General features: G+C 38.4%; 2 protein-coding genes across 5 annotated transcripts; one reads left to right on the top strand and one right to left on the bottom strand.

The window, feature by feature from the left end:
* Positions 1–5: 5 nt before the first annotated feature.
* Positions 6–15,982, top strand: LOC111458031. Of its 2 annotated transcripts, XM_023100534.1 has the most exons (3): positions 6–245; positions 883–1,482; positions 15,951–15,982. In XM_023100534.1, exon 2 carries the CDS (start codon positions 884–886, stop codon positions 1,439–1,441), a length of 558 nt encoding a protein of 185 aa, XP_022956302.1. In that variant the 5' UTR covers positions 6–245; position 883; the 3' UTR covers positions 1,442–1,482; positions 15,951–15,982. The 2 variants fall into 2 exon arrangements, with proteins under 2 accessions (XP_022956302.1, XP_022956294.1); XM_023100526.1 differs by lacking the exon at positions 15,951–15,982 and having other exon boundaries at positions 883–1,586.
* On the bottom strand, positions 5,114–15,479 carry LOC111458023 (nucleoprotein TPR-like). 3 transcript variants are annotated; one of them, XM_023100505.1, is made up of 12 exons: positions 15,145–15,479; positions 14,591–14,849; positions 12,958–13,060; positions 11,490–11,690; positions 11,268–11,390; positions 11,118–11,155; positions 10,914–11,043; positions 6,584–10,741; positions 6,349–6,504; positions 6,091–6,189; positions 5,882–6,024; positions 5,114–5,788 (listed from the first exon to the last, which is right to left on the bottom strand). In XM_023100505.1, exons 3-12 carry the CDS (start codon positions 13,033–13,035, stop codon positions 5,500–5,502), a joined length of 5,415 nt encoding a protein of 1,804 aa, XP_022956273.1. In that variant the 5' UTR covers positions 13,036–13,060; positions 14,591–14,849; positions 15,145–15,479; the 3' UTR covers positions 5,114–5,499. The 3 variants fall into 3 exon arrangements, with proteins under 3 accessions (XP_022956273.1, XP_022956277.1, XP_022956285.1); XM_023100509.1 differs by having other exon boundaries at positions 14,591–14,796; XM_023100517.1 differs by lacking the exon at positions 14,591–14,849.
* Positions 15,983–16,771: the final 789 nt, after the last annotated feature.

Here is a 16,771-nt window from a genome sequence, read left to right as displayed (position 1 = left end):
TTTAATTCATCCTTGCAAAATAATGATAATAATAATAAATAAATAAGAAAAAAAAATTGATTTCAAAGTGATTGCTTCCTTGATAACCACCGGGGGAGAACGGTCGCCGTTTTATCTTCCATTCCAATTCCACCGCTGAGGGAGAGAGAGAGGGTGAAGAAGAGTGGAAGATCGAACGCTACTTCGTAGTTCTCGGAAGGTCGCCATTGCCGCCATTGATAACAGACCTCCATCCTCTCCCTTCTGTAAGTTTCTCCTTTCATTTTAACTTTGTTTTCTATTGTTAGAGTGATCGCTCTGGACTTGTATCGATTGATTCAAGAGTTGTATCTAATTCTTCTTCATCCCGTGATTAGTTCCTTTGACTTCGACTAACATAATCCAACAATCATCGTCAAGATTCGGTTTCTTTACAAAAAAAACGGAAAAATCCTTTCGTCTTCTCCATTCGCCGTTCTTCGTCTTTTTCAGCGATCAGTTTTTAATATAAACAATCGCCGACTTCAAATCCAATCTTATCCTTCGAACAAAACCAGGACCATTTGCTTCAACTTCCCCTTCTCCTCCTTCAATGGAGGATGAATTTCGGGATCCACATGGAAATTTATTACTTAATTAATGGTGTGTCTTGAAGCGTTATGAATGTGGCGACGGCTGAGTTGTGTTCTGTGTGCGACATTCAAGCAAATACGTGGTGCAATTTTGTCGCCCGCGTATGCTTCCAAATGTTGAAAAATTAGGTTCAAGAATCTTCAAATCCACTGTTCATTTCACTCGAATTTAAATCTTTTGAAGGGATCGGTTTCTGAATACAAAACGCAGAGCCCTTCTCTTTATTAAATGCAATACCTCTGTGTTAAACTCTGTTTATTGAACAACCAGTATGCAGAGCAAGAGCCTTTCTCCGGACTCCAGAGATTTCGACTTCGATGATTACATCGGAATAGAGAGCTGTGTTGATTTGATGGAGAATCACACGTCGTCGGACATCTCCGGGGAGAATTGTAGGAGAGATAACAAAATGTGGGGAATGGAGAGGAAAGATCACAACGAATATCCACCGCCGATTCAATTGCTGGTTCGAACTGAGAATCTGGCTTCCCAAATGCCATGGGTGTTGAAACGACACTACACCGACGACGGACGGCTGATTCTGACGGAGGAGAGATTGAGATACTACGAATTCTTCCGTGCCCACAGATCCAACGGCCGTCTGATGCTGCAGCTGGTGGCCTTCGACGACCAGGGCTACGATGAGTCGAACGTGGAAATAGGGGGTGAGGACGGCGGTGATGGAGAGGAATGTGCGGCGGCGGCGGAGGGCAGAGATGCAGAGATGCAGAGTCGTCTGTGTTCGGGGTGTCAGTGCCCGCAGGGAGCTTTGAGGACTGTACGAAGCTTAGGGAAAGACGTCAGTAACAGCAACAGCAACAGCTTATAGCGTGGAATCGCATTGTATGTGTGCACGTGTCATTTAATTTTTAGATGATATTATATGATTATGAAAAAATTAATTAGACTAATATTCAAATATTTGACCTTCCACCCTTCCTTGGTAGAAGTAATTCTTTTTTGTAAGGAACCCTTTTCGGTACTAAGAGTCGATTGATAACCCACAGCCGAAGGCATTCTACCCAGTAACGCGAATACTTCGGATCCCACTTAAACAAAACGAAAGATATTGTCATAAATAGAAGCACTTTTGATTCTACCGTATTTTCTTCATTATTTACTCCGGATACTTTCATTTCCATGTAAAGATCATTTCCTTCACGAGTACGTTCACCTACTCCTCCAAATACAGATAGATACTCCTACCCTTTAGAATAGTCCTATTTTTCTTCTTCCACGTCGATAAGGGACTAAAAGATCTACTACTTTAATTGATAATTTTGTATAGCTTTGTCTTATTTTTATGCAAATTTGGTGGCATAAATTACTCTAATTTGGTCGCTTTGAGCTGCATCAACGAATACCACCAACCCGACTCTATTTTCGAGTTAAGTTAGGCAGAATGGTTAGTTTATTTTTTTAATTATTTGAGAAAATTCATATTTATTATATTAATTTTTTAAAAATTTTTATAGTACTTAAATATTATTAAACACGAGTTTACATGGTAATGAAATTATTGAATTCATTATTTTTTAAATTGTTTTTAAAGTAAAAAACAATAATTATGAAATCCAAATGGCAGACGAATGAAGTCTGAACTGTGAAGAGGAAAACGACAGCATCAAAGCTGTCGTACCAGAAACGTCTGCAGAAAAACCAAACTAAAATTCAATAATATTTTTAATAATTAATAAATTATTATTACAGTTATCAGATCACACGGCTGTTTCATTCTGAGAGAAAAAAGAAAAAGAGAAGTTAATGAAAATAGTGGTGGAAAATTTGACAGATCAGCATCCAACGTGTACAACACCAATTGCCACGTAAGCCCTAATTCTTTTCTCTCTCACTCCCTAATAAACTCATATTTAATTAAAATAAAATAAAAGTTAATTAGTTTTGTAAGACAGATATTTAAGATAAAAGGAAAACAAAATAAAAACGAAAATAAATCAGTTAAAACGGGGTTTAAATATGTTTTATTGGTTAAAAATTTAGTAAATAATTTAATTGAACAGATGTATTGCAGGTTAATTAATGAAGTTGGCAATTCAACGGAGGGCCACATCCGTTCCGTTCCCATTCGGTTTAATTATTTTTAAAAATATTAATTATAATTAATTAATAATAATAATAATAATAATAATAAATAATAATAAAAGTCCGGTAAAATAAAATAAAATATATTGATTTCATTCCCGGGGGCCACCATGGCTAGGGTTTGGGAGAGCAAAAGAAAACCCTTTCTGTAATAGAACAGTGAGGAAATCCGCCATGGGGTATTTCTCTGGCGAACGCAGCTTTTTTTCAGAGGTTAAGGTAATCGTTTCGTCTTTCTTAGGCTTCCTACTCTGCGCAACGAGTTTTCGGTTCCCCATGCAAAATCAGAATCAATGTCCAGTAATCGAAACTGTACGATCCTCGATTTCTGGACTCAAAGCCCTAATTTCTTTGGAAGAAGGAAAAGGAAAGGAAGAACGAGTCATTCGCGGTGTTGGAGTCGGCATTATCAGGTCAAAATTGTCGACTAATTCTTCTTCTTCTTCTTTTTGTAATTCCATCAGATCTTTTAATTTTTTAATGGACGATTTGATCGGAACTGAGAGCGGAGTTTGCTTGACTTCGAATGCTGGAGAAATCGAAGAGAAAGTAACTCGCTCTGATTCCGATTTTTCTAATAATCGCGTTAATCGTCGCGATTTGTTGAAAAAGGAGTTTCCACCGCCGATTCCTTTCCTAGAGGCACTGGCAGGGCATCGAATTCGGCCGCCGTGGATTTTAACGAGAAATTGCATCGATGGAAGGTTGATTTTGAATCTGGAGAGAGTGAGGCATCATCAATCCTTGGAATCGCACCGTGAAAATGGCCGTTTAATTCTCAATCTCGTTCCGGCGAATGTGGCCGGCGTCGGTACAGAGGATGAGGATGATCAGGATCTTCAATTCATCGAAGATGCCGAAGAAGAAGAGAAGATGAAAGAATCGGTTGAATGCGAAGTAGGCGACGATCCTGAATATGGTTTTAAGAGTTTTCCGTTCGGCGGAGGCGGAGGCGGAGGCAGAATGGTTTGCGATCGGGGACCGTCTTGTGGTGTAAATGGGAATTTAGGAGAACGACACGTCGTCCATGGACATTTCGGTTCGGCTCCTCTTCGTTCGATGGGTACAGTTATGTGAGTTTTGTAGATGGTGAGTGGTTGCAATTGGAAACATTAAAGAGATTTAGCGTTTCGATTTTAGTCCTCCATTGATATGTCTGCAGATTTTTGTAAGTTTTTCTCGTCGCCCCTTCTTCTTCTTCTTCTAATTTTCAGTTGAACAAATAGAAATATATCGCCATACATATTTCTTTTTTAAGATTCTACCAATTTTTTTTAGAAATTAAGTGGAATTAGAAATTTTCTTCAATCATTTTATAATAACTCAGTTTATTACTAATACACACATGTTTTATGTATATATGTGTGTGTGTATATATATATATATATATTTAGTTTTTTTTTTTTTAATGTATATACAATCAGAAACAAAACTAACTAAATTTATATTTATCTTATTTATTATATAATTTTTTTGTTATAATATATTATTAGTGAATTTATTAGAATGCTTTATATTTTATAATAAAAAGTTATATTTTTAAAAATTTGAAATTGTACATTAAAGGTTTATACTTTTTTTAAATAAATAAAAAAAATTGGAGAAAATTTTCATGAAGGTTAGGAAACAAAAGTAATTTCTTTTGTCATCATTTTGGTTTGAATTTCAGGCGTTGGATACGTGGATTTCAGAACGCGTGGTGTACTCGCCTCAATTTTTACTTTAGAAGATATACCAAGGGATCCTACAGATCCACTCTTTGCATCGAGAATTGTTTGCAGACGAAGAGATGTCAAAGGGGCTGCTTACTTCCTAAACAGATCTTCCTATATGTATATATAAACGTTGGCCATCCGCCAAGAGTTTTAGATTTAATATCGATATTTTAACAATAAATTGGGAAGAGATTCTAAGCTGCTGTAAAATCGGATAGAGCTTGCATACCACGTCAGTTTTCAAGCAACTATAACTTTCATTCGATAGAATTTACATACAACAACCGTTTTCAAGCAACTACACCACATTAGAATAGGGTTCGCATACAACAATAGTTTTCAGGCAATTATAACGACACCATTTGAAGCTTTCCATGGGATGCGTTGGTGATAGGTGAACATGAGTTAGTGGGACAACCGAATTACTAATGGCTTCTAAATGTATATTTTATAATATATATATATATATAAATCTACCTTCTATGGCCCATATTCTATTTCATTTCATTTTTCTTCATTTTTAAAAATATAGGTCGAGTCTTTGGGCCTAATAAGCCCACGAAAACAGTCTTGCTGCGGTTTTCCAAAGCCCAATAAGCCCACAAAGGAAGTGAAGTTTTAAGGCAGTTTATTGGCCCGTTGTTCAGTTCCCATATATGGGCCAGGCCCACCATATTCTAAGCTTTGATTGAGAATGGACATGGTTTCATTGCTATCTCTTCATAATATGTGGAGAGTTAAAAAGTGTCCTGTAGCCATGAAGAAGGTATATTTCTTCATTTACTGTACAGAAAAAAATTACATGGAAATAGAACACAACATCCTATACTTCATAATGCTCTACCAACTGGTGAATCAATACGTGCAGAAGCTTTCTTCTTATTTACACAAAACTGTTGCATTTTCACTTGTGCAGCTCACTCGACTCTAACCTCGTACCGCCTCGCTCCCTTGACTATCAATATCCTTGGTCATATCATGCTCGAACCCGAAGATGGAGCCCTTGGTGTAATATTTGAACTGGAACGTATGAAAGACACAATAGAGACTACCTTAGGAAGCCAAGAAGCTACGAAGGAGAATTCTCCTCTCGGGACGACCACGAGGGTCGATTATTGGCATTTAGAAGCTTCCTGGACGCTCGGACGTTCTTGACAGTCATCATGAGCTTCTGTCTCTCCCCTTCAACCTCTGCAAACTGAAGGCTTAATTGGGAGTAACGGTCATGCATCTCTCTCAGCTCAGTCTCGACAGTTGTGTACTTTCCCTTTAGATCTAACATGTCTTTGATTAACTCATTGATGTCTCGAAAGCTTCGGAATATCGCTTCTTCATCGCCGTGTTGCTTCAAGAAAGAACTGAACCACAAACCAAAAATTTTGTTGAAAACATCAAGAGTAGAAAAATGCTTATAAGAATCAAATTTGCCATGCTCGTACTGTGTGATGTACCTCTGAAAATGTAGGCTCGGTTTCTTTTTAGCTCGCAACGCTTCAGCGAGCTCGATCTCCAAAGCTAGTACCCGTTCTAAAGCATTGCCACTGCTCGAAAACTCCTTGAACAGAGGGAATATGCTTCCTAGTTCTTCGTTCACCTGAACAAACGAACCGAAGTGTCAGCACGTCGATTTACAGGTCGAAAATTGGTAATTATGGACTACCTTATGTAACTGCATCAGTTGACATTCTAACCCAGGAAAATCCGCCTCCGAAGTATGATCATCAGGCACAAGCGAGTTTTCGTTTTTCAATCTTTCCAACTGCAAGCAAGAACACGAGATGACTATAACGACATTTAAAACAAACATGTTTGGATTCATATCTCAGGATCTTCCTTCTCGCAGTCCTCGAGCTGTTAAACGATACGATAAATCAAAAAACGAAACCCGAACTTTCTTTCTCCAATACAGCTTACTAACCTCTTCATTTAGGTGATCCATGCTAAATTTCAAGCTTTGAGCTCTGAAGTTATCATTTACCAGAGCTAAATGCTTTGTCTCATCATGCAGTGAGCCATCTTGATTGCCAGGAGAGCCATCTTGGAGCCCGTCAACACTTCTCAACATCCGAACATCCTGCCATTGACACGAAAATGCAATACTTTTCTCAGCAAACCAAGCAAAGTAAGCCAAATTAGACAATGACATCATATACCTGCTCGGGTCGCCCTCGACCATTGATGAAAGCTTGTGAATTATCGGTCTCATCAGCTGAAACCGATCTTGTGCATTCCACTTCTTCACAAGGAGCTGCATTTTCTTGGTCTGAGGACATTTTATAACTCTCCAATAAATCTTTCATTAGGTTCAGTTCCATTGAAAATTTTAGTTTATCATCATTACATTTCTTCAAACAATCTTCAAGCTCTTGTTTTTCTTCCTTGCAGCATTCAAGGCTAATAGAACAGCATTCTTTTTCAGCCTTCACCAAATCATACGCCTTCGTTATTTCCCGCTTTTCGGAAACAGCTGCATTCAAGTTATCTTCCAGCTCCAGGATCTTATTTCCGAGCTCTTCGTTTCGTTTTATGTGAGAAACTTCAGTTCTTTTCCTATTTTCGACTTCATCGATTGCGTCTTGTAACTTCCACAGCATTTCTTCACTGTGTTTCTTAGACACAGAGAGCTGGTGCTTCAATTCCTGCAACTTCGTTTCGTATTGCTCTTTGATGAATGCAATTCTAAGAGACTCTTGCATGGAATTCGATGTCCCTTCGTTCTCTTTCTTTTCACGAAGTTGTCGACATTCTGCGTCGGCCTTGTCTTTTAGATCCTTCAAGTGAGTAGTCAAGTTCTTGAATTCTTCTGTTCTCAAGATTTGTACAGAAAGCCTCTGGGTTAGATCATTACACTTATTTTGCAAGATTACCGTCTCGTCGCTCATACCTTCGAGCATGATTATATGAGCATGCTGTTCGTCCAATTTCGATCGGACAACCAACAAACTTACTTCCAGTTCTTCCTTACAAAGCAACAAATCATGAATCTCAGTTTCATAAGTCTTCAACTTTTTCCCCAGTTTTTCAATCTCTTGAGCATGATGAGTTCTATCAGCATCAGCTGCAACCTCCAAAATTTTAGTCCGGTTTCGTAATTCCTCGGACTGAATCGTCCCTCTTTTGTTTGCATCAAGAAGCGTTTTGTTTTCCGAAGCGAAAGCTTCTAACTCCGTTTCTGATAACACAAGTTTCTGAACAAGATTTTCAAGATGGTTCTGATACTGAGATCTTGTGAAAACTAGGCTAACATCTGCAGCTATTGAAAACTCATGCATTTCACATAATTCACTTTCCAAACAAACCAAGGAAGAGTTTTCTTGATCGAAGCGCTTAAGAAGTTCCTCGGACCGTACTAAATCTTCGTTGAGTCTTGATTTCTCCGACTCGAGCTCCAATACCAAGTGCTTGAGACTTCCAACTTCCGCCTTCGTTTTCTCAAAATGATCATCGAGATCTTTAATTCTTTTCTCCAAACTATTTCTCAAACTTTTCTCTGATTCAGAATTATCTTTTGAACGATCCAGCTCTAACTTAAGCTTCATTGATTCCTCTACTTTTTCATGTAATGACTCAACTAGAGAGTTTTTCTCCTTCGCTAAGAGCTCGATCGTAAACTTACAATTTCCAAGTTCTTCATCTACCAATCTCAGTGCCATCATTTCATTTTCAAGCCCATTGTTTTTAGAAGTCAGTTGTTCGAGTTCATCCTCGACATGATCGAGAACAGACAGAAGTTCTTTATGCTGCTGGGTAAATTTATCTCCAGCTTCACTGCTATTAATGTTTTCAGAAACAGTCTCCATTGCTATATGAAACTTCTGCACTAGCTCATTCGCCTTATCCAATCGGTCGACCGTGTCTTGTGTTACACGTTCAAGATTCTCTTTCATGATTAGATTCTCTGATGCTGCTGTGCTCAAGGACTTTTGAGCCATATCTCTTTCTTCCATTAGACGCTCGTTCTCGTTCATTAGCTGAAGAACTTTCTTGCATGCATCAAGATGGAGATTTTCGAACTGCGAAACCACGCCTGCTAAGCTCTTTGAATCCAAATCATCATGAACAGAATCACCTAAGGTAAAGAGATTGTTATAGTTTTTGTCACAGGAAGCCAATAAGTTACTCAACTTATCATGAGCAAAATCAACAGTATTATGCAGATCCTCCTTCACTGAAACGAGGTTGTCGAATTCAACTCTATGAGCTTTGAATTCTTTGTGCAAAGAAGAAATCTCGTTACGAAGTTTTTCATTTTCAAAGCTTTCCTTCATCATTGAATTTTCCAGCTCTAACTTCTCCATATGACAAGTCTGATACTTTTTCTCAGAAGTACTATATTCTGTCATCAAGGCCTCATATTCTGCCATTTTCTTGGCCTGCAAGGAATTTTCACGAGTAACGTTTAATAAATTTTCTTCTAAGATTTCAGTCTTCGATTCCATTTCGTTGTATTTTGCAACGATCGCAGTTTTATATTTATTCAGAGAATCAATCTCTTCCAAAGAAGCTTGCAGTTCAAGAAACAATAATTCCTTGGACTTGGTTGATAGTTCCAGCTGCTGACTAATCTCATTCATTCTCTCTTTCATAAGTCGAAAACCAGTACTCGCTTCAAGCAAAGTTTCTTGCAGCGTCTTTGAAAATATATCCAGGTGTATGTTTACTAAATGCACTTCAAAGACTTCATCTTCAACCTTTTGATACAGCCCTTCCTGCAAGTAGAGAGACCTTTTCAAGTCTTCAGAGAAAATACCGCCCGTAAAATGATATTTCTTCACCCCTGCATCATGATTCTGACACTGCAAGAGTTTTCCAGTAGAAATTTCCTCCAATTCGACTTTTGGATTCGAAACTATTTCACAGTATTCTCGACTACTTGGAAGTGAAGAACCAGTAAGTGCATGCTTAATGAGGTTCTCATTAGTTTCATACATGGATGTCACCTGGACGGATAGTAGATCGAGGTCCTTCTGTAGCTGATTCACGGCAATTGAGTAGTTTAAGCGTGCCCTTTTGAGAGCCGTCTCAGCACTAAAAACCCTCCTTTCAAGCTCCTTATTGATGAAATCTGAGCTCTTCTTGTCTTCAGCAAACTTCATTAAATGGTTATTCATTTCATGATGCAGGGCTTCTATTTCATCCTTAGAAGCCGTGATAGTATATATACATGTTGCATGCTCATTTCTGAGATTCTGCAGCTCTCCAATAATCTGTCTCTGATTTTCCTCAAGTTCATGGATAAAAGCTTCATAATAGCATTCCATTTGGTCCATTTTCTGTGCAAGGCTTTCCTGTTTCGCTTTTGACTCGTCCAACTCCCTTAGAAGTTCAAAAATTTTCCCTTTCATTGAACTGAAGGCATCTATAGAATTGGGCTCGTACGACACCAGACCCGGTATAAGACAATGAAGCATGCTATCAGTGTGGTAAATGTCTGAATCGAACCCAGTTCCCGATGCCAGTATCGGGGAGTTTAACTTTCGGATCTCATTTTGGTTTGCTTTGACACATGAAATTTCCTGTTCCGTTCGTTCTCTGAAATCTTGTAGAAAGCAGAGCAAGGCCTCCAAGTCGGCCAGAAGAAACCGAACATCTCTGTCTTGACATCCAAAGTGAGCCTTATTTAGTATATCTCTAATCTTTTCCTCCATTGTTAAGAGCCCCTTTAACCATTTTAGCTCTAACTTTTGGGATAAGTTATCCTGGTCACTCTCCACAATTTCTTTTCTAGATTCTGAAAGACTTGATTGCAAATTTTTTAATCTCTCGAGCTCGTTTTTAAGGTTTAAACACTCGGATTTCAATACTGAAACTTCTTCTGTCAGTTCTTTACCTGAAGAAGTCTCAGAAGCAAGCTGCCAAGCAAATTTTTGTGTTTCGACGTCCATATCATCGACATGATTTTGCAGAGTGCTTACCTCTAGCTTCAACTCAACAATCGAGGAATTTGCGACTTCCAAGCTTTCTCTAAGTCTATGATTTTCTTTATATACAGCAGCCAGTTCACCATCAGCAGCATAGTCAGAACCCCAGTTATGAGCCCATTTATTGGATCCCTGCACTGAATATTGATGATCACCCTGGTCTCCTTTCTCTGACCCAGGACTTTGGCCAGTGGAAATGGCACCTAGATCACCAGATACTGTGCTCTTTATGCTGTCAATTTCATGTTTCTCAGCATATAGACTTTCTGAAGTATTGGAAGAGCCATCAAAACCGGTTGCTGAATCTGCATACTCTTCTTTTCGCCCAACCTCGTCTTCAAGTAAGGGGAGTTCGCTATATACTTCTTTGGACCTAATTCTTGCATTGACCTATTTCAGCCAAGGTGGAAGTGGGATGGGAAGCACAGGGAGAAATGTTTTTTAGTAGCAGAACAATTTCACTGAAATCTGAATATACTAAAAGAGCAAGCCAAAGCTAAAGAAGTACACAGATTTTCTAATTGGCTAAATTGGAGTATAGTATAACAATTGATAAGAAAACCTTATTTGAATGATTATTCACTGAATCATCGGATAGTGACACTTTTCCGCTAGGAGATTCACCATGACTATTTTGATCGGAGAACGTTGGGAGCCCCCTCTCCCTAAGCTCCCTTTGCTGCTCAAACTCCCTAAAGATAATGAGTAATAAATGTAAATAGGATGAAAATAGGATAGATTATGAAAGTTTCATTTTAAGTAGTACCTGAAACCAGTTTTAGAAGTAAGAAGCTGTACAGTAACCTGCCATTGATATGTTACAGTCAAATTATAACAAATGAGAAAGAGATGGATAGAATATTGATAAGAGCATTGAGCTATATGTTAGGAACGCCAAGCCTTTCAAAATTCTTACATGTAAAATAGTTCCTGATTCACACCCATTAAGAGGCAGGGCAACAGCTGAAGGCTTCAATGCATCAGCATAATCAGCAAGATTGATGTCAGCTTCCCCAAGAATGCTCGAACGAGACGAGCCCTATTATTGTTGGGATTTGGTCCAAAAAGAAGTTAGAGCAAACAAGAAGTTAAAAAACAATCGAAGAACGAGAAAATGAAGCGTTAATAGAAATACTACCATGGTCACCACAAGTTTATAGAGCTTATCATCATATTTCTTTGTTCTAGTGTCTTGAAGAAGCCTAGCTGTTTCATAGATAGGATCAGCCCATTTGCAGGCTCCATTTTTCACATTTGCTTTAGTTGTCTTTGCTGTTGCCTTTCCAGAATCAGCAGGAATAAAAGATATAAATAGTTTGTCCCATCCAAATTGCGGAATCTGGATCGAGCAGGAGAGAACAAGATTCAGTCACTGCTAAATGATACGATTGGATGCATTCGATATCGTAGGCAGTATTTTATGTCAAAATAAAAGGTTATACTGTATTACTAACGAGTCTGTTGACAACTGAAAACGGCCAATGATGGAAGAAAAAGAAAGAGGAACAATTCAGATGTAAGAGTTTAAGCTTCAATGACTTGGGAATCATACTAGAAATCCAGGCATTCAAACCAAATAAGACAATGAACAACAAGACAATCATCACATGCCAGAAAACATGTTGTCTTTTGTGTTTTTCCATTCTTACCATATAACACAACTTTACTCAGTCATGCCCACTCTACAAGGACTGAGTTACTGAAGATTAGCTCATACGCATGATTGATATCACTGATTGAATCCAATATTAGAATCCTCCCACTAAGCACCCATCTTATGCTGGCTACCCTTTTTCTAGTTCTTTTATATTGTAACAGCCTAAGCTTACCGCTAAAAGATATTGTTTGTTTTGGCCCGTTATGAACCACCATCAGCCTCATAGTTTTAAAACCCGTCTACTAGGAAGAGGTTTCAACACTCTTATAAGGAATGTTTCGTTCTCCTCTCCAACAGATGTGAGATCTCACAATCCACCCCCCTTGGACGCCCAACATCCTCACTAGCACACCGCCCGGTGTCGGTTTCTTTCATTATCTTATTGTGAAACTATTTGGTTAAATTGCATGTTTTTAAATTATTTAGAAAGGGCACCCCAAGCATGATTTTTTAGTAAATTATCTTTAGCATGTTTGCATGTATCTTAAATTATAAATGTTTGATTGCTAAGTGACGACTCCAACCAGCGCATGTGCGGAAAGTCGGGTCGTTACAAAAGGTATCAAAGTCAAACACCGGGAGGTGTGCGAGCGAGAACACTGGCCCCCAAGGGGAATGGATTGTGAGATCTCACATCGGTTGGAGAGGGAAACAAAACGTTTCTTATACGGGTGTGGAAACCTCTCCCTAATAGGCGCATTTTAAAAACTTTGAGGGAAAGCCCAAAAGGGAAAGCCCAAAGAGAACAATATCTTCTAGCGGTGGGCTTAGGCGGTTATATATATTCTACATATTGGTCTATAAATGAACAATATGTTCGTTGTGATATGAACACAATATCAAAAGGAAAGCATTGGAAGCATGTTTCCAAATGAGACACCTAGAAAGTACATAGAAAGGAAATAAAAGTAAATATGGAAGAATCTGGTAATGAAGTAAGCTGACTTACATGCGTGGCATGAAATTGAAGCCTGAAGACCACCTTTACTCTTGTCTTCTCAAGCTTCCATTTAGCATTCCTCGACATTTTTATGCAATATCGCAATCATCCACTGCACAAAATTTCATTTAAACAACAGCTTCGTCTTATTCCTAAGTATGATTTTCTGTAAACTGATGAGGTAAGTGACCCCATATTTCTCTTCAAAAACAGCCTTTTGGAAATAAATACACGAGGAAGAATCTCAATGAATGAAAAAAGGCTTGAACACAATCATATCAGGGATTGTCAGATGATACATAAAACTTTAGCAGTTGAGCAAAAGAGGAAACAGCAAGTAAAAGTGAAATCTCATAGAGTTGAATGATACAAATACAACTTAAGTTACGAATTCAAACTTAAGACCTTCCCCTTGACCACAATATCATAGCAACTTTTAAGTATCAAAATGAAAGGATAATGAATCCCTTTTCTCAGCTGGAAAATAGGAAAATGGGAGAGTATGAAATAGTAGTATATGCTTGTACTTGGTAATCGAACTAGGAAATATAAAAAGAACCGACTTGGGAAAACATTAAAGTCATGAAACAAAGGGGTATTCTATGAGATCCCACATTGGCTGGGGAGGAGAACAAAACATTCTTTATAAGGGTGTGAAAACCTTTCCCTAGCAGACGCGTTTTAAAATCTTTGAGGGGAAGCCCGAAAAAGAAAGCCCAAAGAGGACAATATCTCCTAGCAGTGAGCTTGGGTTGTTACAAATGGTATTAGAGCCAGACATCGGGCAATGTGCCAACAAGGAGACTGAACCCTGAAAGGGAGTGGACACAAGGCGGTGTGCAAGCAAGGACATTAGGCTCCAAAGGGGGGTGGATTGGGGGGTCCCACATCAATGTCGAGGCCTAGAATGTGAGATCCCACATCAATTGGGGAGGAGAACGAAGCATTCTTTATAAGGGTGTGGAAGCCTCTCCCTAGAAAACGCATTTTAAAAACCTTGAAAGGAAGTCTAAAAGGGAAAGCCCAAAGAGGACAATATCTCCTAGCGGTGGGCTTGGGTTGTTACACATTCCGCAAGAGTTTGGAAGTACATGCAGAGGACACACAAGAAATTAGGCAATGCTGAACAACAGACCAAGTCAATACTAATGTACTCAATACTTTCTTTGTTTAATGAAAATTACAATCAGTAACGATCAAAATGCACATAACCAAAGCATGGCTGAACTGATAAAACTCCAAATCCATATTAGACGAAACCGCATCTTTCGGTGAACAATTCCAGCAGGCACAATCTACCTAGACTAGACATTCAAATTTCCAGTCACGGGCTATTAGTAGATCACATCAAAAGGTCAGACCAGTACCATTGAGAAGAACAGTGAAAGAAATTAGATGACAACTGAACATTACTGGGTTAGGGAATAAGAAGCACACAAAAAACAGAACATCCGAATTTGACGAAGAGAACAAACCATGAAATGCTGGAGATTCAGCTCAAGCATCTTGAACCCAGATAACACATTCTTTCTTAAACAATAAGGGAAACAAAAGGGAAAACAAGAAGAAGAAAACAGCATAAGAGCAAGGAGAAGAAGAACAGAAAAACAATTCAGAAACATATGAGAATTCTCAAACGCACCTTCTTGGATGAGACACAAACTTGTCAGAAACGCCAAATTTTAGAGACAAAATTCAAACCATCCAGTAGAAAACCCCCGGATCCGGGCACTGGAAACAGCAATGACCTAAACAAAATCCACACACGCAAACGGACAAAGCCGTGATCTAGAAAACAGCCCCATTCAAAAAAATGCCGTTCGTGCACTGAATCCCAGAACAAGAAAACTGACAATAACAGAGGGAAAAATCAGAATCCCAAACAATCTGTCCAACCAAATCTGGAGAAACAAGAAAAAAGGAAAATGGAGTGAAAGTAACACAAGAGAAAGAATTTAAAAATAAAAAACCCACCAGAAAGAGGAAGACGCAAATGGCAAAAAAAAATCCAAAACGAATAATTAGAAAATTACACAGAGGAGAAAACGCCAAGAGCAGGAAAGTGAACAGAAGAGTGATATCACCACGCCAGTAAAAGTCGCGAAACGAATAAGATTAAAAACTGATTGATTAACATTATTAGAACACTTGGAATATTAAATTAATTGGGGTTAGTAAGCAAATGTAGGTGAGTACCTTGATTAAGCTGCGGATCTGCAGGTGCTTCGGTTGGAAGAAAGAGCATGGAATCTTTACTGAAAATCCCGCAAAGAAGCAAGAGAAAAACGGAGAGGATGAAGAAATTGAGTGGTAGGCTTGGAGTGGGCTCTCAGTGTTTGTTGGTCAGGATTGGGAGAGAAGGATAGTGGAGGAAGGAGTGACGGCGGCGGCGGTGGCGGCGATGGCGGAGGAGGTGGTGGCGCAGAGGAGCGGTAAAAAAGGACGGAAATATGGATTTAAAAGACATTAATAAGGTGAAATGGAGCTGAGATTTCAGCTCACAAATCAACTTCAGGAACCCGCCAAAAGCCTGTGATTGCCTGTCTTCCAATTAGTTATTTTTCTTAATCACCCTCTTCCATTTCCTTCATTTACGGATATACCCTCCCTTTTTCACTTAATTCCTCTCATTGTCCTTTCTTTTTTTAAAAAAAAAAAACTATTTTTAAATAAATATATATAATTATTTTGTCATATAAACATGGGAATGCAAAAGTACCAAAATAAAATAATCAAAATTAAAAATATAAGGAATAAATTAGCATTAAAATCTGTTTTTCTTTATTATACTTTCAAATTAATCATAGTAAATATTTAATAACTACAGTTAAAGATAAAAATGCTTAAAAATTAAAAAATAAAAAGAATATTTAGCCAAAGAGCGGGGGGGGGGAGGGGGGCGGAGTCTTGATTGCGGTGCCGAAGCATGCACCAAAATGGGGCGCACTCTGGGCCACCCCGCACATGGCCTTCCTAATACGGTGTCGTTTTCTTTACTGCCCTCTCTAAATTCTATTTCTCCACTAATCACTCCTAATCTTCAAATAATTAAGTATATATATTATATAATTAAATGCCCCTTTTCTCCCCCCTTTGCCTATGTTATTTACAAACTCGTCTACAATCCAATGCTGATTTAAGAATAAGTGTTAACGTGTTATGTTATTAATTTACATGGCTTATATATGTAATGGTCTAAATCCAAGAGAAGTTTTACACACCCTTATAAATTGTGGTTTGTTCTTCTCTCCAACTAATGTGGGACCATCACAATAAAACGCGTCTGTTAGGGGAAGTTTTCCACACTCTTGTAAATGGTAGTTTGTTTTCCTCTCTAACCAATGTGAGACATCACAATTCATTGGAGGAAGGAAAGAGTGTGAGCGAGGACGCTGGCCCCGAAGGGGGGTGGATTGTGACGTCCCACATTGGTTGGGGAGGATAACAAATCACTATTTATAAGGGTGTGAAAACCTTCTCTAAAGCCTTGAGGGGAAGCTAGGAAAATCTTAGAGAGAACAATATCTGCTAGCAGCGGATCTGGGCCGTTGTCGATCTTATATGATATCAATCATCGACTTAATAATCAATAATGAAATAATGGTCGAAAAACCTAATGATTTTCTAACTGCAATAATGTTTGTTTTCTTAAATCTTTTGATCTCAAATTTATAATCAAAATAAAGTTTTACTTTTACTTTTCTTTGAGAAGCATCTTTACATTTTTTTCCCCATTGGATAACCACTTTATATTTTCAAAAAGCTCCTGTGGTTCCCCTTTGTTTTCAGTTATTCTTTGCTGTCGAATAAGTATAATTTGACA

Source organism: Cucurbita moschata, unplaced genomic scaffold (assembly GCF_002738365.1).
Source record: "Cucurbita moschata cultivar Rifu unplaced genomic scaffold, Cmos_1.0 Cmo_Scf00002, whole genome shotgun sequence".
Taxonomy (NCBI): Eukaryota; Viridiplantae; Streptophyta; class Magnoliopsida; order Cucurbitales; family Cucurbitaceae; genus Cucurbita; species Cucurbita moschata.
The sequence above is the reverse complement of the archived record's forward strand: the minus strand, read 5'-3'. Positions and strand labels throughout refer to the sequence as shown.

Coding starts and splice junctions, on each gene's coding strand:
- LOC111458031 (XM_023100534.1), top strand. CDS start 884: ATGCAGAGCAAGAGCCTTTCTCCGGACTCCAGAGATTTCGACTTCGAT.
- LOC111458023 (XM_023100505.1), bottom strand. CDS start 13,035: ATGTCGAGGAATGCTAAATGGAAGCTTGAGAAGACAAGAGTAAAGGTG. Junction 6,505..6,583: donor GTCGAGGGCGACCCGAGCAG/GTATATGATGTC, acceptor TGTCAATGGCAG/GATGTTCGGATGTTGAGAAG. Junction 5,789..5,881: donor CCGAGCCTACATTTTCAGAG/GTACATCACACA, acceptor TTTGTGGTTCAG/TTCTTTCTTGAAGCAACACG.